Source organism: Lepisma saccharinum, chromosome 2, assembly GCF_977018435.1.
Source record: "Lepisma saccharinum chromosome 2, izLepSacc3.1, whole genome shotgun sequence".
Classification (NCBI taxonomy): Eukaryota; Metazoa; Arthropoda; class Insecta; order Zygentoma; family Lepismatidae; genus Lepisma; species Lepisma saccharinum.
In genome coordinates, this window is record NC_139230.1 from 166,171,033 (window position 1) to 166,192,724 (window position 21,692).

Genomic DNA, 21,692 nt, shown 5'->3' on the forward strand with positions numbered 1-21,692 from the left:
TTTCCCACGCTGAGCCAGTTTTCTTCTAATACAGATTAAACAAAATGTTACAAAAGTGAAAAGTTTGGAACAATAAACATAGTTAAAGGGCAGGGGTGCTCTTTCTTTATGTGAATTGGTGACTCGTTGCAAAGGCATGCATTTCATACTTGATGGACATCGCAACAGCTTTATAAGCTACAAGTAAGGAAGACTTACCACAAACCTGAATCATGCTCTATGTTACCTTATGTTTGAGATATAATTTCTTGTCGCCTTTCTCCACCAAAACACACATTATACATATGTAAATATAGCACACAGTACTCTTTTCCTTTGTGTGTACCCAATTTTACCACTTTAATTATCTTTCAATGATACACTTTTCTCAGTTATGCTTTTTTCCCCTTCTGTACTCCATAATATATGTAATTGAGATTTCACTGCATAACATAGCCCTATAGAAGTAGATAATTACAATTTCACTGAAAACAGTCCAGGTTTTGAGGCTAGTACTCAAGGAACAGAATTGGCATCAGTACAAGTAATAATATGAATACAAAGAATGTTTCTTACCTGTATGACTTTCCACGATACTTATATCCTGGGCCAAATTCGGGATTCAGAGCCAGGGCTTTAGAAAAAAATAACACAGCCGGTCCATATTTTCTATTCTTCAGACAATAATCGCCACACTTTGCATACGACAATGACAAATCTAAGAAAGAAGAACATTATGTATTCATAAAATCATAATATGAAGGGCTTCAAAAAACACACAAAAGAAAATAAAATCCTGAATACTGGAAAATCAACACTGTTCTGTGTTCCACTTTACAGGAAAATGTAACTTCAATCTTTTTTAAGAGTCTGCTCAAAAGATACAGAAAGAACACTGCTGTACTGATAGCATTTTATGTGAACACACAACCAGGCCATGAAATATCAACCTTTCTTTTCTGTGTGTGGTCTCTTACTTTAAATATTTTTGTTTATTCACCTTTCTGGCTCTTTTCCTCATTTTAACCCCATAACAGCTGATACCAATGTAGCATTGATTAATCGTCCCATCCATATTAAATATATAAATAAATTACAAAATAGTTCAAATGTTTTAATTATTACATTTTTATTTAATTATTGCTTTCTATTAATAATGATCAATAAGATTTCACACTTATATTACTTTTACATTCATGTTTTACTTTTATTGTGTGTGTGTTCCTATTTGTGCAGATCTGTTAATGATCTCTCAGAAGGAAATATTTCCTTATCAGAGCTGCAGCTAGAGATTTCAGTACCAAAAGTAAAAAAAAAAGTAAAGTGCTCCCATGTGCATTGCATCATGCCATGAAGGAATATATATAGGGGGTGTGGGGTGCCCCACACTTTCTTTGATTGAATTTTTGTCTTAAGTCCACTTTATGCACAGAAAGGCTAATTGGGACTAAACCTACAGTTTAAATGTGGGATCCGAACCACTATGTGCCTTCGCCAGGTATCGACCTTAGACCCCTTGATTACAAAGAAATGACGCTACCACTGTGCCATCGGGGAGTGTCATCCCACACTTTCTTGAACACAGCTTAAGGTGGGGGTGATGTGATCAACACCATGCCCCTGGTCGCCTCTATCCCCCAAGAGTTTCCTCCATGTACCCAGTATATAAGATGCTGGGTGGGTGCTGGAGCTGCTTGAACAGGCGGAAAAAATCCTGGTTCTCCACCACTGGAGATCTAACCCAGGTCTCTCACATGGTAGTCAGTCTCTACTATTTCTGCACCAAGGACAAGAATACATTGCCAGTGTTACTAGTTCAATAGCTCTTTTTGTGCATGACTTTGGGGTTTCTTTATAATGTAAATATACTAAGTGTTTCTAAATTAGATGCAAATGTTATCATCATATTTAAGGCCTAGGTTAGAACCACAAGGCAATAGATTAGTTTATTGACCTGTAGCATATACAATGTTTCATACCCACAAAGACCTATTCCCCAAAATGAAATCACAAATATGCCAATGAGTGGGCATCCCCTCCAAGCAAGAAGTTTAATTTGCACTCTGCCTACATATTTCACAACTAGGTATCCCCGATGGCACAATGGTAGAGTCGTCGCCTTGTAGTCAAGGGGTCCCAGGTTTGATACCCCAGTGGAAACACATAGTGGTTCGGATCCCACTTTAAACTGTAAGTCCAGTCCCAATTAGCCTTACTGTGCATAAAGTGGACTTAAAACACCAACCAACTAACTAACATATTTCACAACTGGAAACTCCTTCATACAATAACAGGCAAGTGACTCCAAAGAAACAGATAACATATTTAAGCACCAAACAAGCCTAGAAAGTCAGCATTCAACCATGGCAGATGGGACTTCAGCAACAGTGAGATTGACGTGTCTTGTGTCTGAGAGACACTTAGGCCCGCTTTAGACGAAAGCATTTTCCCTAGCACTTTTTCTAATATTTATGCCATGACCAGTGGTGTAGCAACATATTGCGAGGCCCTAGACGAGGTTAAAATGAGAATTACGATGATCATTTCAACTTTTATGGGGGGGGGGGAGGCTTAGGCTAAGGGTCCATCTATCTGTTTGTTATGCCTGTGATTTGACATATTTATTCAAATTTTAAATAGAATTTAAAACCAGATAAAACAGAATGTTGTACTTTTATTGCCCACAAAAAATAGCCTTTTCCATATTTTCTTCACTTCTATTTATTACATTTTTCTTTTCAACCCCATGGGATGTGAGGCCCCTTTAGGCATGAAACCCTGGGCAGTCACCCACTTCACCCACCCCTTGCTACAACACTGGCCATGACCAAAATACTAGCATGTAAAGTGAACAATCTTATGGCTTTCCAGATGCCATGGCATATTTCATGGCATTTCTCAAGGATAGAACCCATCCTACTTCTGTAGCATAACCAATCAGAAGCGACCTCTACGTCACGAGTCAAGATGTAATGACAGCCACGTGAGATGTTAACAATGTATCACTTCACATTTTTAAAAGCTGATAAATATTGAACCATGAGGAATAACGTTTCATTATGAGGAATAACCATTATTAGGTATAAAACAATGGCGCTGCTTAAAAACAAACTTTACAATGTTTACTGCACAAGTATGGAAGAATATTTTAGTTCTTTCAATTGTAAACACCGTGCACTCAGAATAGATGGTGTAACTCAATGTGCTTTTCATGCTGTAATCACAAAAGCTAACCAAAAAGTTACATGAAATGCTTCCGTGTAAAGTACTACCTGCTATGAGATTTTTGGATGCATTGACACAGCATTTATGCTAGCATAAATGTTAAAGGAAAGGCTTTCATCTAAAGCCGGCATTAACCTATGGTGATTCCGTATGAAGATCAGATGCACTTCACCAATCTACTAAATCGGATGAGTAAATCTTGAGTATTCTTGAACATATTACTTCAAATCAAAACATTGAAAATTAAGAAAACAATATCACAAATAGTCCCTACAATCTAGGATTCAGGTAGCTAGGTTTTGAATTTTATTATATACACATATTTTTCAAGAAACCCTTTCAATGGTTGCATTTACAGAAGTTTTCTACTTAATCACAAAGCAATGTTCAATGTGTTTCTTCAAGTTTTAACTTCCTAACTACTAAGTGATCAAATATTTACTAGGTCCTTATGTTTGTATTTTTGAAGTGTCTCATTCTCTCAATTGCATTTTAGTTACTAAAAACATGGGTTATGTTTCCATGCAAAAAGTTGATTTTAAACATGTGTTTGTTTGAATTGGTAATTGCTAAAGGCTAGTTTATTCTATTCTATGTTTCATTTCTTTATCACGGGTTCAAAAACTTAATTTCTCTGTCATTTATTCTCTCTTGAAGTGATGCTCTTTTTAAGGTTGGTTGAATTTACAAAAAAAAAAAAATTCTATCACACACTAACTAGATATTAGTTTCCAAGCTCTGGTACAGCACATAACTACAAAGCCATTACCTTAAATGGGTAAAAATGAAACAATCACCAAAAAGTTAGCTTTTACATTTCAAATAAATAAATAAATTTTACTATGTTCAAAGATATATTCCCATTTCTATAAGGTCTAGTTATCAGTTATTACAAACTGCAAGAAATTATCAGCTTGAAGAGTGAGATATGAAATAGAAAAAACCCTGGGGTCATTCCATGTCAATTTGCCCAATGAAGAACTGAAATGTCACCCACTGACATGAATTTCAATGAAATTTTGTATACCTGTAGCTTTGACCTAGGTAGGAAACCATATTAATTCTATCTTCTCTGGGCCTTATACTTTCACAATTACATGAGGTCAAAGTTTTCAGAATTTGCTTACATATGTTGCTCCTGGCTCTTTGTTACAGGAGAGTAGTACATTAATAACATAATTATATTTCAGCATGCAACCTTCATAGCTCCATGATTTCTTTCTGTAAACCAATCAAAGTGAGCAGATTCAAATATATAATGCCCGAAGACATCTGTTTTTCCCAATGTTGCAAAAATTGATTTTACATAAACAAAACAAAAACATGTATCTAGCTGCAAAAAGCATCGCATTGCATAAATTGGGTGAATTGGCATGGAATGACACCCTGTTATTTTCCCAATTTACATGAAAAATATTTACCAGTAAATATGGCCAACACTACAAGCAACCCACACAATAGAATGAGGTGTGATGTTTCTGCAGTTGCATACATAGTCTGAAGGTGTGCAAGCTCTCCATTGCTTATTCCAGCCTAACTTTCTGGACAGAAAATATCATTTTGTCCGAAATAGTGACTAATAAATATGAAGGGACTGATACCAGTAGAAGAGGAGGAACCATGTCCATAATTGGCAATTCACTTAACAGACCAGTTCAATGTGCAATTTCGATCTTAAATGTGCATAGCTCATTGTAAGTTTCATTATGTACTATCATTTGTACAGTTGTCCACACCAAGAAGAATTAAAAATGTACTTAGGGAGTTCTCCACTTAATGGATGCCAATGTTTTGATTATAAATTAATTACCATATCTTTGCTCCTTTGAAGAAGCATCTCAGAGGATGCCGGTTTCACTCTGTTAATGTTGTGAAGCATGAAATAAGGGTTGGGGTCAAACAACAGGACCCTGAGTTCTACATGAATCTCATGAAGCACTGGTATAAATGCCTCAATAGGGGAGAACATGTTGAGAAGTAGTGAATGACGTATCATTTCATGCAAATCTGTTTGTATTAGTCTAATAAATACCTACTGGAATTTACAGGCTTTGTATTCTTTTTTCCAATCATCCCTCATACCTCAGAAAATACAAACCAGACATTCTTCTTCATGCTGGTCATGGTACTGAAGAAGTATCTGTCTTTCATTAGATGCCTTATTTCAGGACCATTGGAAGCACTACCTTGTTAGGGTCAAGAAGGGGCTCATGCTGGGTATTCATATTTTAACCTGAAATGGCAGGTTTTTGTTTTCTTTTGCAGTCATCAGTATTTGCACAGCTGTCTTTTTTGTGGGGACACAAGAATAATCATTGTCACTTGAACTTGAAAAAGTTGTGAAAGTTTGGATAAAGATTTCATGGCAAAGAATGATCCTCAAAGCTGAGGGAAGGTTAGGATACTGCAGGAAAAGTGTAGACTTAAAACCTGTTACAATTACAATACAGAAATAGCAGTCATTGATATGGTTCCCATGGTCTTGCTACACCACTGAAAAAAAACAGGCAGGCAGGCAGGCAGACAGACAGACAGACAGACAGTCAGTCAGTCTCTCTCTCTCTCTCTCCTTTCATCCATTGTCCGAGATTTTCAACACATGTTTTGCACACTTTGTATGTCCTGGTCACCCAGTTCAATCCAAATACATGTGACCATTAAACGATTGCTGCTTAGAACCAATTGGAGTGTGAAATTGAAATTTTGTGGTGAAGTGAAGATAAGCAACATAGCAGGTTTAGGGGCAACTGCGGCAGGTAGTATAATAGGTTCATGGTGACCAATTGGTTTGGGAGATAATGTAGACAAAAGAAACTTTTTTGCATTAAGCTACAAAAAACAAGATTATTTGAATGAAAGCATCTTGCATCTATCAAATTATATGAAGAGGGTTAAAAAGGTACAATTGGATCAAAAGGTGTAGGGTGTATCATAACGCCTTCCAAAACCCTTCATACCCCATTCCTGTGACACTGATGATAAGCATTTCTTTGCTGTCCACAATGCTTCACAGCTGCATGACACTGACATTCAAAATGTAAATGCACCATGAAGAAATATTTTCTCTAAGTTATAAATTGGGGATGGATTATTCCCTTGCATCAGTTAATGTCCAGTGCCTTTCAGTGTTCTAAATAGAGATAAGTGAAAATGAGTAATTAATGAATACTCTAATTTCTGTGTGCCAATAACCATGAGTGCTCATGCCCCCAAAGATCCTGGACATGGTTCCCCTCCTAAATTCGTTCAACATAATCCCCCAATATTATTTTTATAAATATATAGTAATTGATATTAATTTGAATGCAACAACCTGTCAAGTGGTTCTATCTTAAAATGTAAATTTTCGACATGTAGAAATTTTGATGTTACTGCAGAGCATCTCTTGTAGAGGAAATATGTTCAATTTCTCTTCCTTTTTAACTCTTGTGGCATTGTTGTTGTATTGAGGTACGATGTACAGCCCTTTTGAAAATCAAAAGTATTCTCAGCAGGTGGTGCCATTAGCATGAACTGGAACATAGGTGTCAGTTCTTCAAAGGTGTTCCAGGCCACCCATGCTGAATGCTCTTCCTTCTCTGCGAAGCTTAGTGTTGGTCACTAGACGAGATAAGTTTACTATTTTCGGGACTAGACAGCATTTTCACGAGACAAAAGGAGATGACAAAGACAAAAGTCCCATCTCGTGGGCAATGCTAGCTCAAAGTGGAGTTGCACCCACTTATGGCATGGAGAGCTGAGGTCTTGCTGCACTTTGTCTTACACCTAGGTTTGTCCATTTTTGTGGCATCCAGATATCCAAAATGTTTGCTACCATCAAATGTTCGCATCCAAGCTTCTAAGCAAAACTGATGGCAAGGACGATCACGACTGTGTCCATATTTCGATGTGCTGTCAGTGAGAGCATGATAAGAGCCTGTGTTTGTGTCCACAGTGGCCTTAATGTGCGCAGGTTGATACAATGATTCAAGGAGATTGACGCTTAAGAGGCAGTTTAGAGAAAATTTCTTTCTTTTCCTCATCCACACGAAGGAACTGAAGCAAATTTTGGAGAACATTCCTTTGCTTGCCTACACCCCTTCAAATCCTTTCCATTTTTGCTGTCGTGAGGATCATGGTGCGATACACGTCAGATGAAAACAAAGTAACTGCCTCATCATCTATGGCAAGCATAACTACTCGTATTTAAGGATGGTAAGTAAATTTCTTCTAGCAATTCCTCTAGACATGGCAACAAATCGGACTTATTTCCCAACCTGCATCCATTTACCAACAAAGGAGGCCATTTGTCACTTTGCAAACAATTACATAATCGAGATCAAGTATCTTTCATGTTTTATGGAGATGAGCTTTTCGCGTGATTTTGTTCTCCCAGGAGGATGACTGAAGAGGAGAAGATTGTTTTCTTAAGTAAACTATTGAACAGCTCTGTTCAATGTATCAGATACTGTTGGGAAGAAATTACTGCATTTATTCCATCCAAGTTCCTGGATGTTTCTTGCAGACTGAACAACAGCTGCATCTGCGACTATTCATGTGTTGGTTTTCCAAGTCCTCTCGTAGGCGACACAGGATTTGACAAGCTTCATAAAATATGCTTGTTTGCTGGATTAATGTTCGTGGTGCAGGTTCTTCTTGGTCTCTTCATTTCAGGTACTTTGATTACAGCAGGAAAGAATTCTTTGATGACCGATGCTATTTCTGGGCCAGCAATCATCCACCTGTACTATGTCTAAGGAGTCTGGGGAGCAACGCCGCACATAATGAGAAGAAAGCTAGTGGGTGGGAGCTAAGTAGTGCTTGTTGCTGCTGCAAACCGCTCCTAGCTGCAGCCATGTTGTCCCCTCTCTGTCATCTCTTCCCCTCTCATGAGTTTGTCAGACAAACCCTCTCAAGTCACTACTTGTGCAGAGGACTAGTTTCCGTTCTCTTGCTCCACAGACTCTTGAGCCAGAGTAGAAGTAGTTGCGCTGGGTTCTCCGTCAATCCTATCATTCCTCCAGTCCACTGATTTGCTTGTGAGCCTCATCAAGAAAAGCTTCTAGGTTTCTTGTACTGCAAATTTCCCTTCATAAAGCAAACCACAAAAAAGAACCTTGTGCCAGAAGCCTTCATGCAACCTACCCTCCATCCCTTCAGCTCAGCCTATGGGGAAACCTGCTTCACTCAGCCCCTTCACTACACAAATAAGTATGATGCACATGACACACGGTTCAGCGCAGGTTCTTTTGCTTCTGATCCCACTATAAGAAATTCATCACATAGTGTTAGATTCTGTTCTTTTAAGCTCATCTATCTCACACATGTACTGCGACAGCATGGATTAATTATGGTGATCGAGGTCAAAAAATATAAAAAAATTAACCAAATACTACACATAGAGAGGAAAGATTTTGCAAGTATTTGATTGTGCTTCACTTTTGCTGTTCTGCTCCTGGAGTGTGTCACGCCACTTTTCTGTAAGGTACTGTATCTTATGCCGTACTTGTTTGTTTGTCGAACTACGAAGTCTGTGGGTGGATTAGTTCGACAGAAAACCAGGAAAATGGAAAAAATATATATATAAGAAGTCTGTAAAGTATATATTGTACAGTCTTGGACACAGCTGGGTTGTAACGACCCTATTGAAGAAGCACTGAAGCAATCCCTCGATGTCTGACCACCAAGCGCCTTGTGACTAGACAACCCAACCAACATTGCAATTCTGCGGCTTGTATACCAATCATGGGTATACATCTCTGTAAATTGAGCAGTGATGCCAAAGAGAAATACGACAGGAAGATTGTTGGAAGTAATGTCTCGTGTTCTCATCATGGAATAATAATCGGTCAACGTTGCATTCCTTTATTTAATGTTGTTTGGGAACGAACCTGACGGACTGGGTTTATATTTTCACTCCTTGCATTACATTAAGTTCTATATTTTACAATCATGTTAATGCTTTGAATGAAAATTAAACCTAGAACAACATCCAACACTCTTTCACACCACTCTTGTCACACACATGCACGTGAAAACACACACGCAAAGCTTAGTTTTAACTTCCAAATGAATGTCCAAATAACAGTAAATGGAGAAGCATGATATGCGAAATATGGGACATTTCACAGAAAGAATGTGTCTATTTTTGACATACGTGGTTTCTATCAATAGACAATTAAACAATTATCAGTGAAATTAAGATGCATTTGCTTTTTCAGGTGTTGAGGAAGGAAACAGACTAACTGGAGAAAAGAGAATGTAGTGCTATTGATAGTGTGTTGGTTAGCGTGAAGAGCTTTCACCATCGAGGCCTGGGTTTGATCCCTAAAATGTGCAAAATTTTTAATTCTTTTCCAGCAGTGAACAAGTATATTATATTGTTTTCTATGCATTGTGACAAAAGAATACACATCAAATTTAATATTTTAATCTGTCTTTTCATTCTTCTAATAGATTCTCTATCACAAGGGATATAGAGATTCACTATCTTGGCGAAGGATATCTTCTCAATAGTTCCGTAGCTATGATTCTCCAGTCCCTTCCACCCACTAGTCTTATTTATTTACTGTCTTCATATCTACACATGAAATACCATGAATCTAACGAAAACACACAGATATAGTTAGAACAAGAAACACATCTCGCATCTAAGGTTCCAGGCTCGGGTTTTGGATTTTTTGCGAGGGTGATTATTCCTGTGTGTCTATTTATCATTTTCGTCTAAAAAACATTCCTGACTATTCCCGTGATTAACTTAGGGAGAGACCAAATCTACTCAAGTAACAAAAGTACAGAAAACACAAGACACACCTGGCTACGCATGTTATCCCTTGGGAACAAGCAATCAGAAAATAAACTTTCGTTTTAGTGGACTACTTGCAAAATCCTTTCGTGTTGTCTCATTTGGAGTGTTGGTTAGCGTGTCGGACTAGCATGCAGGCAACCTGAGTTCGAGCCCAGCGAAAGGTAACTTTTTTTTGTCTAATTTCATCCAACCTTATTTATAAAACTGAGGTTTCTTCAAAACCTTTTGAATTACATGCCACTTCATATGTCGGTAATCTGAAAGCAGCAAAGATGAAAAGTAATATGATTTTTTTATTCCAAGCAAATGACAATGAAACCATTAATAACAATTTTTGCAATGTGATATTGATATCATATATTGAAAGATTAAAAATGGAGAATTTCTATTAAACCAACTTATAAATATTACTGATGTGAAGCATAAGATGCATGATCAGAAAGCCTGAATGTTGCATTGAAAACTGCAGAGAACAATGACTGACTTCTGAACAGCGAAAAGTCTTTTCTATGCTTCAATGGGCTTTTAGATATTACTATAAATAAACAAGGGAGAATAACACAGGTTGGTTTGATGAACTAAATTGTAAACAAAAAGTTGTAATGAAAGAAACAAAACACGTTCACGATTTAATATGGCATTCAATTTCAGGCACATTCCACCAACTGAAAGAGTATTTTCAAAATTAATAATATTTGGATAACCGACAAATCCAAACCTGATGTTGAGCCCGTAAAGCACTTGATAATTACAGAAATGTATGTAATTTTACTTGAGCATGCCCCTAACTTTGTGTCTTGATTGTGGAAATAATGTGTTGCAACGAGCAGTAGTATGTTTTAGAGAGTGTTTATAATATCTTGTGTACTGCATGAGAATACTGGTCTAGTTTGCAAATCAAATAAAAATTGTTCATTGTAAACTTTAAGAAGGAAAGCCTTTGTTTCTTTGCAGCTGTTCATGATAGAAATTCAACTGAAAAACAAGTTACCAAATTAACAAATATTTCTCTTACATATTTGTGCAATGTGCTCGTATGCTTTATACAGGATGAGGAAAAAAGCAGATATAAAAGGTAGAAAATTACTTTTCTTGGGTAGCCTGTCCTGCTTTTGTCAAGAAACCTGATCAGCATACTGAACCTAGCCATCACATCAGATACAACTTCAATGATAAGATAAGTTTCTGTGGCCAAATAACTACAAAATAAATAAATAAATAAATAAATAAAATTGTCAGTGTGAGGAGATGGAGAAATAATTGCCTCCTATCTTACATTACACTCTGTATGTCTAGTGTGGTTTGCCTGTCCCTAAAGAGTAAGCTGAAGACAAACCTCTGTCGATTGTAATGCATGGAACGTTTTGTTCCAGCTTGCAAATCACATTAAATGCCTTCGCTCGCTTCAGTGTGCTGCACAAGGTCATGTTCGACTGATAAGAAGATACCACGTGACTCCGCGGCCAACCGACAGCACCCCGGAGAACCTTCTGTAACTTTGCGAGGTTCCTTCACATCCCTGATAAAGTGCATGCATGTAGTCCTGTCACATTTTGCATAACTGGGTAACTAGCAGTGAGTTTGGACCCTGGATATTTTTTGAACTCTGAGAAAAGTAATGATGTACAGAAAAAAACATTTTTTCTGTATGCTTCGATTGTGTGCTCATATGTTGCAGTATACATATCTCCGTGACACACAACAACAATTACATCATTCAGTCACTCCCGAGAAAAAGCTCTTCAATGTTTAGGAACTTAGAAAGCATTACTCACGAGACGAATATATTGTCCGTCTGTCAGAAGGCCCGGTGGTGCAGTGGTAGCGTGTTAGTTTGACATGTAGAAGGTACTTGGTTCGATTCCATTTGATTGCCTCCAATTTTTTTCTTAACTCAAGCAACTATTTATTTCATTTTATTTATTGCACACATTCTTATTTTTTCCTCGGATTTTTTCTTCTTTAAGTCCACTTTATGCACAGTAAGAAAGCTTATACCAGACTGGACTCACAGTTTAAAGTGGGATCCCAACCACTCGCGTCTAAACCGGATATCAAACTTTTCCTCGGAAATTGCTGGCTAACGTGCAATATTATCAATACTCGTTTCGAGCATGGATGTTTGTGTTTGTCCAAATGAGAATAAAGAGAACATAGAGAAAATTGACATGTGTGACAACTGAGAAAAATGTGAAAAACTGGGGATACTGATGAGTAGGTGTATTCCTTTAATTCATTAATAAAAAAAACTACAGGGTACCGTACCACTATACAAAGTCCCATCTCAAACCGTAGCCTCTCCTTAGATGAAATCAACAGATATTCGCAGTGTGTGACTTGTGTGCTTTTTCCTGAGAACCTTAGATATTTTATTTTAGTTTACAATTGTAGTTCATCATTAGTTCTTCTCTCTTGTTTATTTATAATAATAACTAAATTCCTATTTTAGTACGAAAATACATTTCACTGTTCATAAGTCATGCATTGTAAACTGTTAAAAAATAATGCATTGTTCTCTGCAGTTTAGTGTCGTAAGTGCAGTTTATGTAATTACATTAAACGTAACAGATCAACTACAGATCAAATTTTTCACATCAGATAGACACTTGAGAAAAAGTGGGATTATAATTAAATGTCCATCAGCTATTCATTGATTTCAAAAAAGCATATGATTCGGTCAAAAGAGATAAATTATATAATATATTAGTAGAGTTTGGAATACCTAAGAAGCTTGTTAGTATGATAAAAGTATGCACCAGTGAAACAGAAAGTAAAATTCGTGTGGGTATTAATGTGTCTGACAAATTTACAATTCATGATGGGTTAAACAAGGAGATGCATTATCTCCATTGCTCTTTAATTTTGCCTTAGAATATGTAGTTAGGAAGGTAAGAGAAACTAACGAAGGACTAAAATTAAATGATGTGACTCAGTTAGCATACACAGATTATGTAGACTTATTAGGGGATGATATAAATACAATTAAGAATAATGCTAATATAATTTTCAAAACTGCTAAAGAGGTAGGTTTGGAAGTTAGCAACGATAAAACTAAATATATGCTTACAGGCCGAAACCAAGGGTTAGGTAATAATCCAGATCTAATTATTGATAACAACTCGTTTGAACCAGTTTCCAAATTCAAATACTTAGGAAATGCATGCTACTTTTCTATTCACAAACTTTTCAATCCTTAGGAAAATATTTGGACTTAAAAGGATGAGGAGACAGGTGAGTGGAGAAGGTTACATAATTTGTATTCATGTACAGATATTATTACAATAATAAAATCAAGAAGACTTGGGTGGGCAGGCCATGTGGCACGAATGGGAGAGAAAAGAGGAGTTTGCAGGATTCTTGTTGGGCAACCTGATGGTAAGAGCCCTGTAGGAAGGGCAAGAGAAAGATGAAGGGGCAACGTTGAGTTGGACCTAAAGGAAATCGGTAGAGATGGAAAAGAGTATATAGATTTTGCTCAAGATAGGGACAGATGGAAGGCCTGTGTTGCTGCAGCCATGAACCTTCAGGTTTAAGAAGGCTAGAGGGTTAGTTAGTTAATTAGTTCTCTGCAATTTTCAATGCAACATTCAGGCTTTCTGGTCGTGCATCTTACATCAGGATATAATCATTTATACGTTGGTTTAAGAGAAATTCTCCATTTTTAATCTTTCAATATATGATATCAATATCACACTGCAAAAATGGTTTCATTGTCATTTGCTTGGAATAAAAAAAATCGTATTACTTTTCATCTTTGCTGCTTTCAGATTACCGACATACGAAGTGGCATTTAATTCAAAAGGTTTTGAAGAAACCTCAGTTTTATAAATAAGGTTGGATGAAATTAGACAAAAAAAAGTTACCTTTCGCTGGGATCAAACTCAGGTTGCCTGCATGCTAGTCCGACACGCTAACCAACACTCCAAATGAGACAACACGAAAGGATTTTGCAAGTAGTCCACTAAAACGAAAGTTTATTTTCAGATTGCTTGTTCCCAAGGGATAACATGCGTAGCCAGGTGTGTCTTGTGTTTTCTGTACTTTTGTTATTTGAGTAGCTTTGGTCTCTCCCTAAGTTAATCACGGGAATAGTCAGGAATGTTTTTTAGACGAAAATGATAAATAGACACACAGGAATAATCACCCTCGCAAAAAATCCAAAACCCGAGCCTGGAACCTTTGATGCGAGGTGTGTTTCTTGTTCTAACTATATCTGTGTGTTTTCGTTAAGATTCATGGTATTTCGTGTGTAGATATGAAGACAGTAAATAAATAAGACAAGTGGGTGGAAGGGACTGGAGAATCGTAGCTACGGAACTATTGAGAAGATATCCTTCGCCAAGATAGAGAATCTCTATATCCCTTGTGATAGAGAATCTATTAGAAGAATGAAAAGACAGATTAAAATATTAAATTTGATGTGTATTCTTTTGTCACAATGCATAGAAAACAATATAATATACTTGTTCACTGCTGGAAAAGAATTAAAAATTTTGCACATTTTAGGGATCAAACCCAGGCCTCGATGATGAAAGCTCTTCACGCTAACCAACACACTATCAATAGCACTACATTCTCTTTTCTCCAGTTAGTCTGTTTCCTTCCTCAACACCTGAAAAAGCAAATGCATCTTAATTTCACTGATAATTGTTTAATTGTCTATTGATAGAAACCACGTATGTCAAAAATAGACACATTCTTTCTGTGAAATGTCCCATATTTCGCATATCATGCTTCTCCATTTACTGTTATTTGGACATTCATTTGGAAGTTAAAACTAAGCTTTGCGTGTGTGTTTTCACGTGCATGTGTGTGACAAGAGTGGTGCGAAAGAGTGTTGGATGTTGTTCTAGGTATAATTTTCATTCAAAGCATTAACATAATTGTAAAATATAGAACTTAATGTAATGCAAGGAGTGAAAATATAAACCCAGTCCGTCAGGTTCGTTCCCAAACAACATTAAATAAAGGAATGCAACGTTGACCGATTATTATTCCATGATGAGAACACGAGACATTACTTCCAACAATCTTCCTGTCGTATTTCTCTTTGGCATCACTGCTCAATTTACAGAGATGTATACCCATGATTGGTATACAAGCTGCAGAATTGCAATGTTGGTTGGGTTGTCTAGTCACAAGGCGCTTGGTGGTCAGACATCGAGGGATTGCTTCAGTGCTTCTTCAATAGGGTCGTTACAACCCAGCTGTGTCCAAGACTGTACAATATATACTTTACAGACTTCTTATATATATATTTTTTCCATTTTCCTGGTTTTCTGTCGAACTAATCCACCCACAGACTTCGTAGTTCGACAAACAAACAAGTACGGCATAAGATACAGTACCTTACAGAAAAGTGGCGTGACACACTCCAGGAGCAGAACAGCAAAAGTGAAGCACAATCAAATACTTGCAAAATCTTTCCTCTCTATGTGTAGTATTTGGTTAATTTTTTTATATTTTTTGACCTCGATCACCATAATTAATCCATGCTGTCGCAGTACATGTGTGAGATAGATGAGCTTAAAAGAACAGAATCTAACACTATGTGATGAATTTCTTATAGTGGGATCAGAAGCAAAAGAACCTGCGCTGAACCGTGTGTCATGTGCATCATACTTATTTGTGTAGTGAAGGGGCTGAGTGAAGCAGGTTTCCCCATAGGCTGAGCTGAAGGGATGGAGGGTAGGTTGCATGAAGGCTTCTGGCACAAGGTTCTTTTTTGTGGTTTGCTTTATGAAGGGAAATTTGCAGTACAAGAAACCTAGAAGCTTTTCTTGATGAGGCTCACAAGCAAATCAGTGGACTGGAGGAATGATAGGATTGACGGAGAACCCAGCGCAACTACTTCTACTCTGGCTCAAGAGTCTGTGGAGCAAGAGAACGGAAACTAGTCCTCTGCACAAGTAGTGACTTGAGAGGGTTTGTCTGACAAACTCATGAGAGGGGAAGAGATGACAGAGAGGGGACAACATGGCTGCAGCTAGGAGCGGTTTGCAGCAGCAACAAGCACTACTTAGCTCCCACCCACTAGCTTTCTTCTCATTATGTGCGGCGTTGCTCCCCAGACTCCTTAGACATAGTACAGGTGGATGATTGCTGGCCCAGAAATAACATCGGTCATCAAAGAATTCTTTCCTGTGGGTGTGGGTGGGTTCTGTCGAAGTTTGTAGTCATTTCTTCTTTGATAGTTACAATAATAAAACATTAGACAAATATAATAACTTCAATTTCAACATGATTTAAAGCACATGTATTAATTAATTATAATTGATGCTAATACTACAGAGCCCACCAGGCATTAGGTTTGGTGATGCGATCTATTACTCTCATTGTGATACTATAAAGGCATTATTAGTTATCAATGACATCAAGACAAGAACCTTTAGGTTTTATATTGCTGCTTGATTATAACTTTATTATTTTTCTATAGTGTGCTTCACTGAAGTAACTTCAATGGAAGCGGTGTAAAAGAACCTTTTATTTATTGTTAAAATTTCAACTATGCATATATAACTATTGTATGACGCAGGCAAATCATAGGGTATCAATACTCAAGAATTGCCCCTGCAATTTAGGCAATCAGCATTTACTTGTTATCAGGCGTCTTTCCTATAATGCAATAATTACTTTTATAGTCTCTCCTGCACTATTTTCCATGACAATAGTACCAAAATGTAGCCCATAAGATGTATTGAGGATCCCTATGATGGCCATTTTGAAAATGGCCCTCGCCCCCTCTTATAGGGTATTTTCAGTGCCACCTACCATCAAAACGTTTCATATGATATTACTAACTTAATGAGCAATTTTCATGTGTCTATCACAAAAATGCACAATTCAGCAAATATCTGCACATATTGGCCCGACTATAAATGGTTTATTCCTTGTTTGTATTTTTGCCCCTGAAATTTATACAACCCATATATCCACATCTGTGAAATGTGATAATTTGTAACTAAAATGATAATTAACGATTAAAATTAAAATTTCAAAACTGAAGCAGTTTGAACAGCAACATGCTATTATATACCATCTTCAAAAACGTGCTACTTAAACATAGGCAATCAAGGTATCTTTTGTCATTAATATGCATTTAGAATGTTTTTGTAGTCCTGTAGTCCTTGTTAGAAAATTTTCCTTTCCCTTGACCAATAACAGAGATAAATTTTTCAAATAGGATCAATAAAAATTCATTTACACCACTTGTGCCAAAAGATATACTAATAAATCGGTTGCCATTTTGAAAATGTCTGCCATTGCTGACCAACAGGGTATCTTAAATGCCTCCAATCTTTAAAATTACATTAAGACTGATATTAGACCACATTCTAATTTCCATGCTTTTATCACTAAAATGCACAATTTTACACATATCTGCCATACTAATAATGAATATATGTTGACCAACATAAGAAAAGTAAACAATAATTTACAATTTTTTTCTTAAAAAAAAAATTAACTGAGTTTTTCAGAAAAAAAAAACATACACAGGGAAAACAGGACTGTGCCCACCCAGGCTAACCATAATCAAAAGTAAATATCTACGCCTGAACCTTTGTAGTACATCTAGATCTTTGTACTAGCACATCTAATACATCTTTGTACAAGGTAACCAAAAAAGTTCTTGCCGTTTTTTGACGTCCCATTAATCATGCACTCACAGAGAGGAAATGAAATGACGCATGTGCCTGCCAAGTGATTGGGAGTTAGTCTGATCATTGACTGTCAGTAATACAGGCATGTTGCGCACACACAGCAGTCATAGCTCCTCCAGTGTTAAAGAGAAATGGAGGTATCGAAACAGCTTGTTTGCGTGTGTTTGATGTATGACTTTAAATTGGGCCTGTCAGCTGCCGCATCAAGTCGCCACATTTGCCAGGCATTTGGGGAGAATGCCGTGAACAAACACACTGCCAGGCATTGGTTCCAGAAATTCCGTTCGGGAGATGTGAGCCTTTCAGATGAATCTCGCAGTGGACGACCACATGTGTTGGATGATGAGGCCCTGAAAGCAGCCATCGAGGAGGACAGTGGTCTAATGTAATGTGTGATGAACTTGCAGAAAGGATCCATATTTCCGCTGAAACAGTCAGACTGAACCTGCATGGGATAGGGAAGTCATACAAGAAGTTAAGCAAGTGGGTACCCCACACATTGTCGGCAGCCAACAAGGAACAACGAGTGACAACCTGTTTGTCCTTGCTCACTCGGCACCTCTATGACACTCCCAAGCATACCAGACATTGGTTGTCACCATGTGACCCTGTTCCTCACTCCTCGAGACTACCTCTGCACCCACGAATGGTTATGCTCTCTGTATGGTGGAATTGTTCTTCACTCCTCAAGACTACCTCTGCACACATGAAAGGTTATGCTCTCTGTATGGTGGAATTGTCGGCAAGTGGTGCATTACCAGCTCCTTCCACCTGGTCAGACCATCACTGCCGACTTCTACTCTCAGCTGTTGCAAAGGGTGCACCGTGCATTGTGGCAGAAGGAGCTGGCATTGGTGAATCACAAGGGTGTGGTGTTCCTGCATGACAATGCCAAGCCACATGTGGCAAAGAGGATCCGGGAGACCCTTCAGCAACTTGGCTGGGAGACACTGTGCCATCCACCATATTCACCAGACTTTGCACCAACAGATTACCACCTGTTTAATTCCCTCGACAACCACCTCCATGGGAGATCCTTCGCAAATGAAGGAGACCTGTGGAACATACTCACGGACTTCTTTGCATCCAAGCCTGCAGAGTTTTATCACCAGAGTATTGTGCAGCTGCAGGAACTTTGGCAAAAGGTGTTGGATGCTTATGGAGATTACTTCGAAACCTAAAGGTATGTACCGTCCACTGTATTGCTCTTTGTTTATCACCGCTTTAGAACGGCAAGAACTTATTTGGTTACCTTGTAGTAGTAGGTAACCAAACAACATATAGTGTGCCTTGAAGAAGAAAATGTGTAGTATTGAAATGTTGGTGACTATTAAGTGGAGAGCTACAGGCAGCAAGTACATTTTTAATTCTTCTTGGTGTATCTACATTGGAAACAATGTGCACATTTGGCAGTTCATATACCATAATACAGTTGTCCATTATTTCATGGTTATACACTCATATCACATCACTTAACACATTCTCTACCATGTTGTTCATAATGACTGAAACTGGTGTACACAATCACTCCATGTTAGTCATTATGACCAAAACATGTGGCTTGAATTTGTTGTTCTTAGCATGCTGTTGCTCATGAGTATATAAATGATGCCAGACAAAGCATGGGGAGTCAAGTACACATAAAAGTGTTCTATTTATTACAGGGGAAAAAGCAAAATTTGCCAAATAAAGTCCAATAACCGCTTTGGCACAGGACGAAAGAATTGGTGAAACCACTCTGGCAGAGAATGTGTTAAATGCTTTAATCTCAAGAAACAAGCTCAATATTTGATCTTCCAAACAAATATATTCATCTTGAATGAAATTGAAGAACGAGGAGATAAATCGATGATTGGGATGAAGATGAAAGAAATCTGATGGCCTGAAAGGTACAAGTGAAAAACATACAACAGCACAAGTTGAAGTTTGAACACATCACATGACTATGTCTACAACAGCAAGAAAATTTCACAGCACATTCTGTTGTGCAGGTTCCTGATGAGCCTTAGGAATCTCAAGTTAAAAATGAAGATAGGAATGAGGTAATGGAATCAGTACTTTTTAAAGTGAGGGAGCAAAAGATATGCTTTGAACACCACAAATTACTGAAAGCAGACCAAAGTGCCATTTCATTGTACTTACTGATCAATGTAAAGACATGTCACACCAAAATCTTCACTACAATACTGTAATTGAAATAAATTTACATAGGCTACCTGGGTTAAGCTCAGTGGCAGATTCAAAAAATTCAGCTGCTCTCTCAAAGTCACCACCAGACAATACTTTCGCTGCCTCACCAAGCAATTTGTACATAAGTTGACATTCTTCCAAACCAAGCTCTGCAAGAAAAACTTGTTACATGCATAACTCCTAACTAGAGACATCAATGCAAAAAAAAAAAAAAGCCTCTAAAAACTCCAAATCAAAAGCTAAAAACACCTTCTGATTAGGCTGGTCAAGTCTGAATATCTCATACCCGAAATATCTGGATATGTGTGAAAGTGTCCTTTATCTGAATAATTTTATAGTTTATCCAATTTATGGTCTCTCCATTTATTCACCAGGTCTGTATTTCTACCATATGGATTCTTAACAAATTCATCATCCAATCCAATGCAGTGGAAAACTGGGGTGTGATCATAAATGCATCTGAATGTTGAGCAATATTTTAGATACTATATGAGTTTTTCAAGATAGAGCTTCATTTGTCTTGTTTTAGTTAGACTATTAGAGTTAGATTTGATACTGTTTAACTCTTCATTTTTGATATATTAGGCACGTTTGACTTGATGCTGTTTGTATTTACATGTGTGCATTCATTTTTTTTAAAGTGGAAGTATTCAAGGATATTATGTATTTCTCATATGTGAGTACCATATGAACCAAAGATCTTGGTTATTTGTGGATGTACGTATATAAAACAACAAATCTTACTGATTAAAAAATAAATAAAGTGACATTTTTGTGGGGGTACAGTCAGTAACCAGCCACATTTTTAATTTCAAGGAAGATTCAACAAGACAGCTTCTCTAATGACAAGAAAAAATTGAAACATAATTCAAGGTTTTCCACATTGAATGTCTTTTGAGATTGGGGTTGGTAAATCAGAATTTGCCAGTTGAATTCAATACAGAGTGTACATAAGTCCGGTAACACTTTCAAAACTTTATTGTAAAGAAACTATTAGCATTGCCACATGACACAGAACATTAGTGGAATGAGTAAATTCGTAAGTTCTTTTTTTTCTGTATGGCAGTTGTTCCCTGTAGTTTCATTTCTCACTGCTATATTGTGGCAAATTCAAGATGCTGCTTTCTGGGGCTGTAAATGAAACTGTGTGTGCTATATTTTGATAAATCAAAGAGTGCTACAGAAATGTCCAATGGAAATTTAGGAGCATATTTAGGAGCATATACAAGAAGAACGCACCACGGAGGAAGGCATCGACAATTGTTATTGGAAATTTGTTACAATCGGGTGCTTGCATGCAAAGAAAAGAAGTGCTCCACTAGGCGTGAGTGAAAGAGTGAGGGAAGTGCTCGCTCACAAGGAGCCCTGGGAAATATACATGTAGAGCTTCATGCAAGTTGGATATGCCACCTATGACTGTGAGGAGTTTTTTGTGTAAAAAAATGTGTTTGGAACCATACAGACTGCACTTAGTGTGAAAGGTATATTTCCAAGACAAAGAGCCTCCCCGATGGCATAGAGGTAACGTCGCCGCCTTGTAATCAAGGCGATACCCGGTGGAGACACATGGCACAGTGGTTCGGATCTCACTTTAAACTGTAGGTCCAGTCCAGATTAGCCTTACTGTGCATAAAGTGGACTTAAAACAACAAATCAATCAATCAACCAAGACAAAGAAAGCAGCAACAGTGTGGCTCTGAATTCCAGCAGAGAGAAGATGAATTTATAGATTTGTTATAATTCTGAGATGAAGCAAAATTAGATTGCTTTCCTGCTCAGTGCATCTTTCCTGTATTTGTTCCTAAATTTCAGTTGGGCATCTGTAGCAATCTTTGTTTTATCAAAATGTA

General features: G+C 37.4%; 1 protein-coding gene across 4 annotated transcripts in view; it reads right to left on the reverse strand.

Moving 5' to 3' along the window:
* Positions 1-21,692, reverse strand: part of LOC145984561 (putative protein FAM10A4) — a 173,153-nt gene that overhangs the window by 111,112 nt on the left and 40,349 nt on the right. For 3 of the 4 annotated variants that reach the window (XR_014441355.1, XM_083118212.1, XM_083118213.1), the window contains exons 4-5: positions 19,869-19,991; positions 556-697 (exon numbers count right to left, since the gene is read on the reverse strand). Coding sequence is in view for 3 of the 4 variants with exons in the window: in XM_083118212.1 (XP_082974338.1) it covers positions 556-697; positions 19,869-19,991 (265 nt within the window). In the remaining variant the exon portion in view is untranslated. The remainder of the gene's footprint in view (positions 1-555; positions 698-19,868; positions 19,992-21,692) is intronic. The other variant, XM_083118214.1, reaches the window with a different exon arrangement.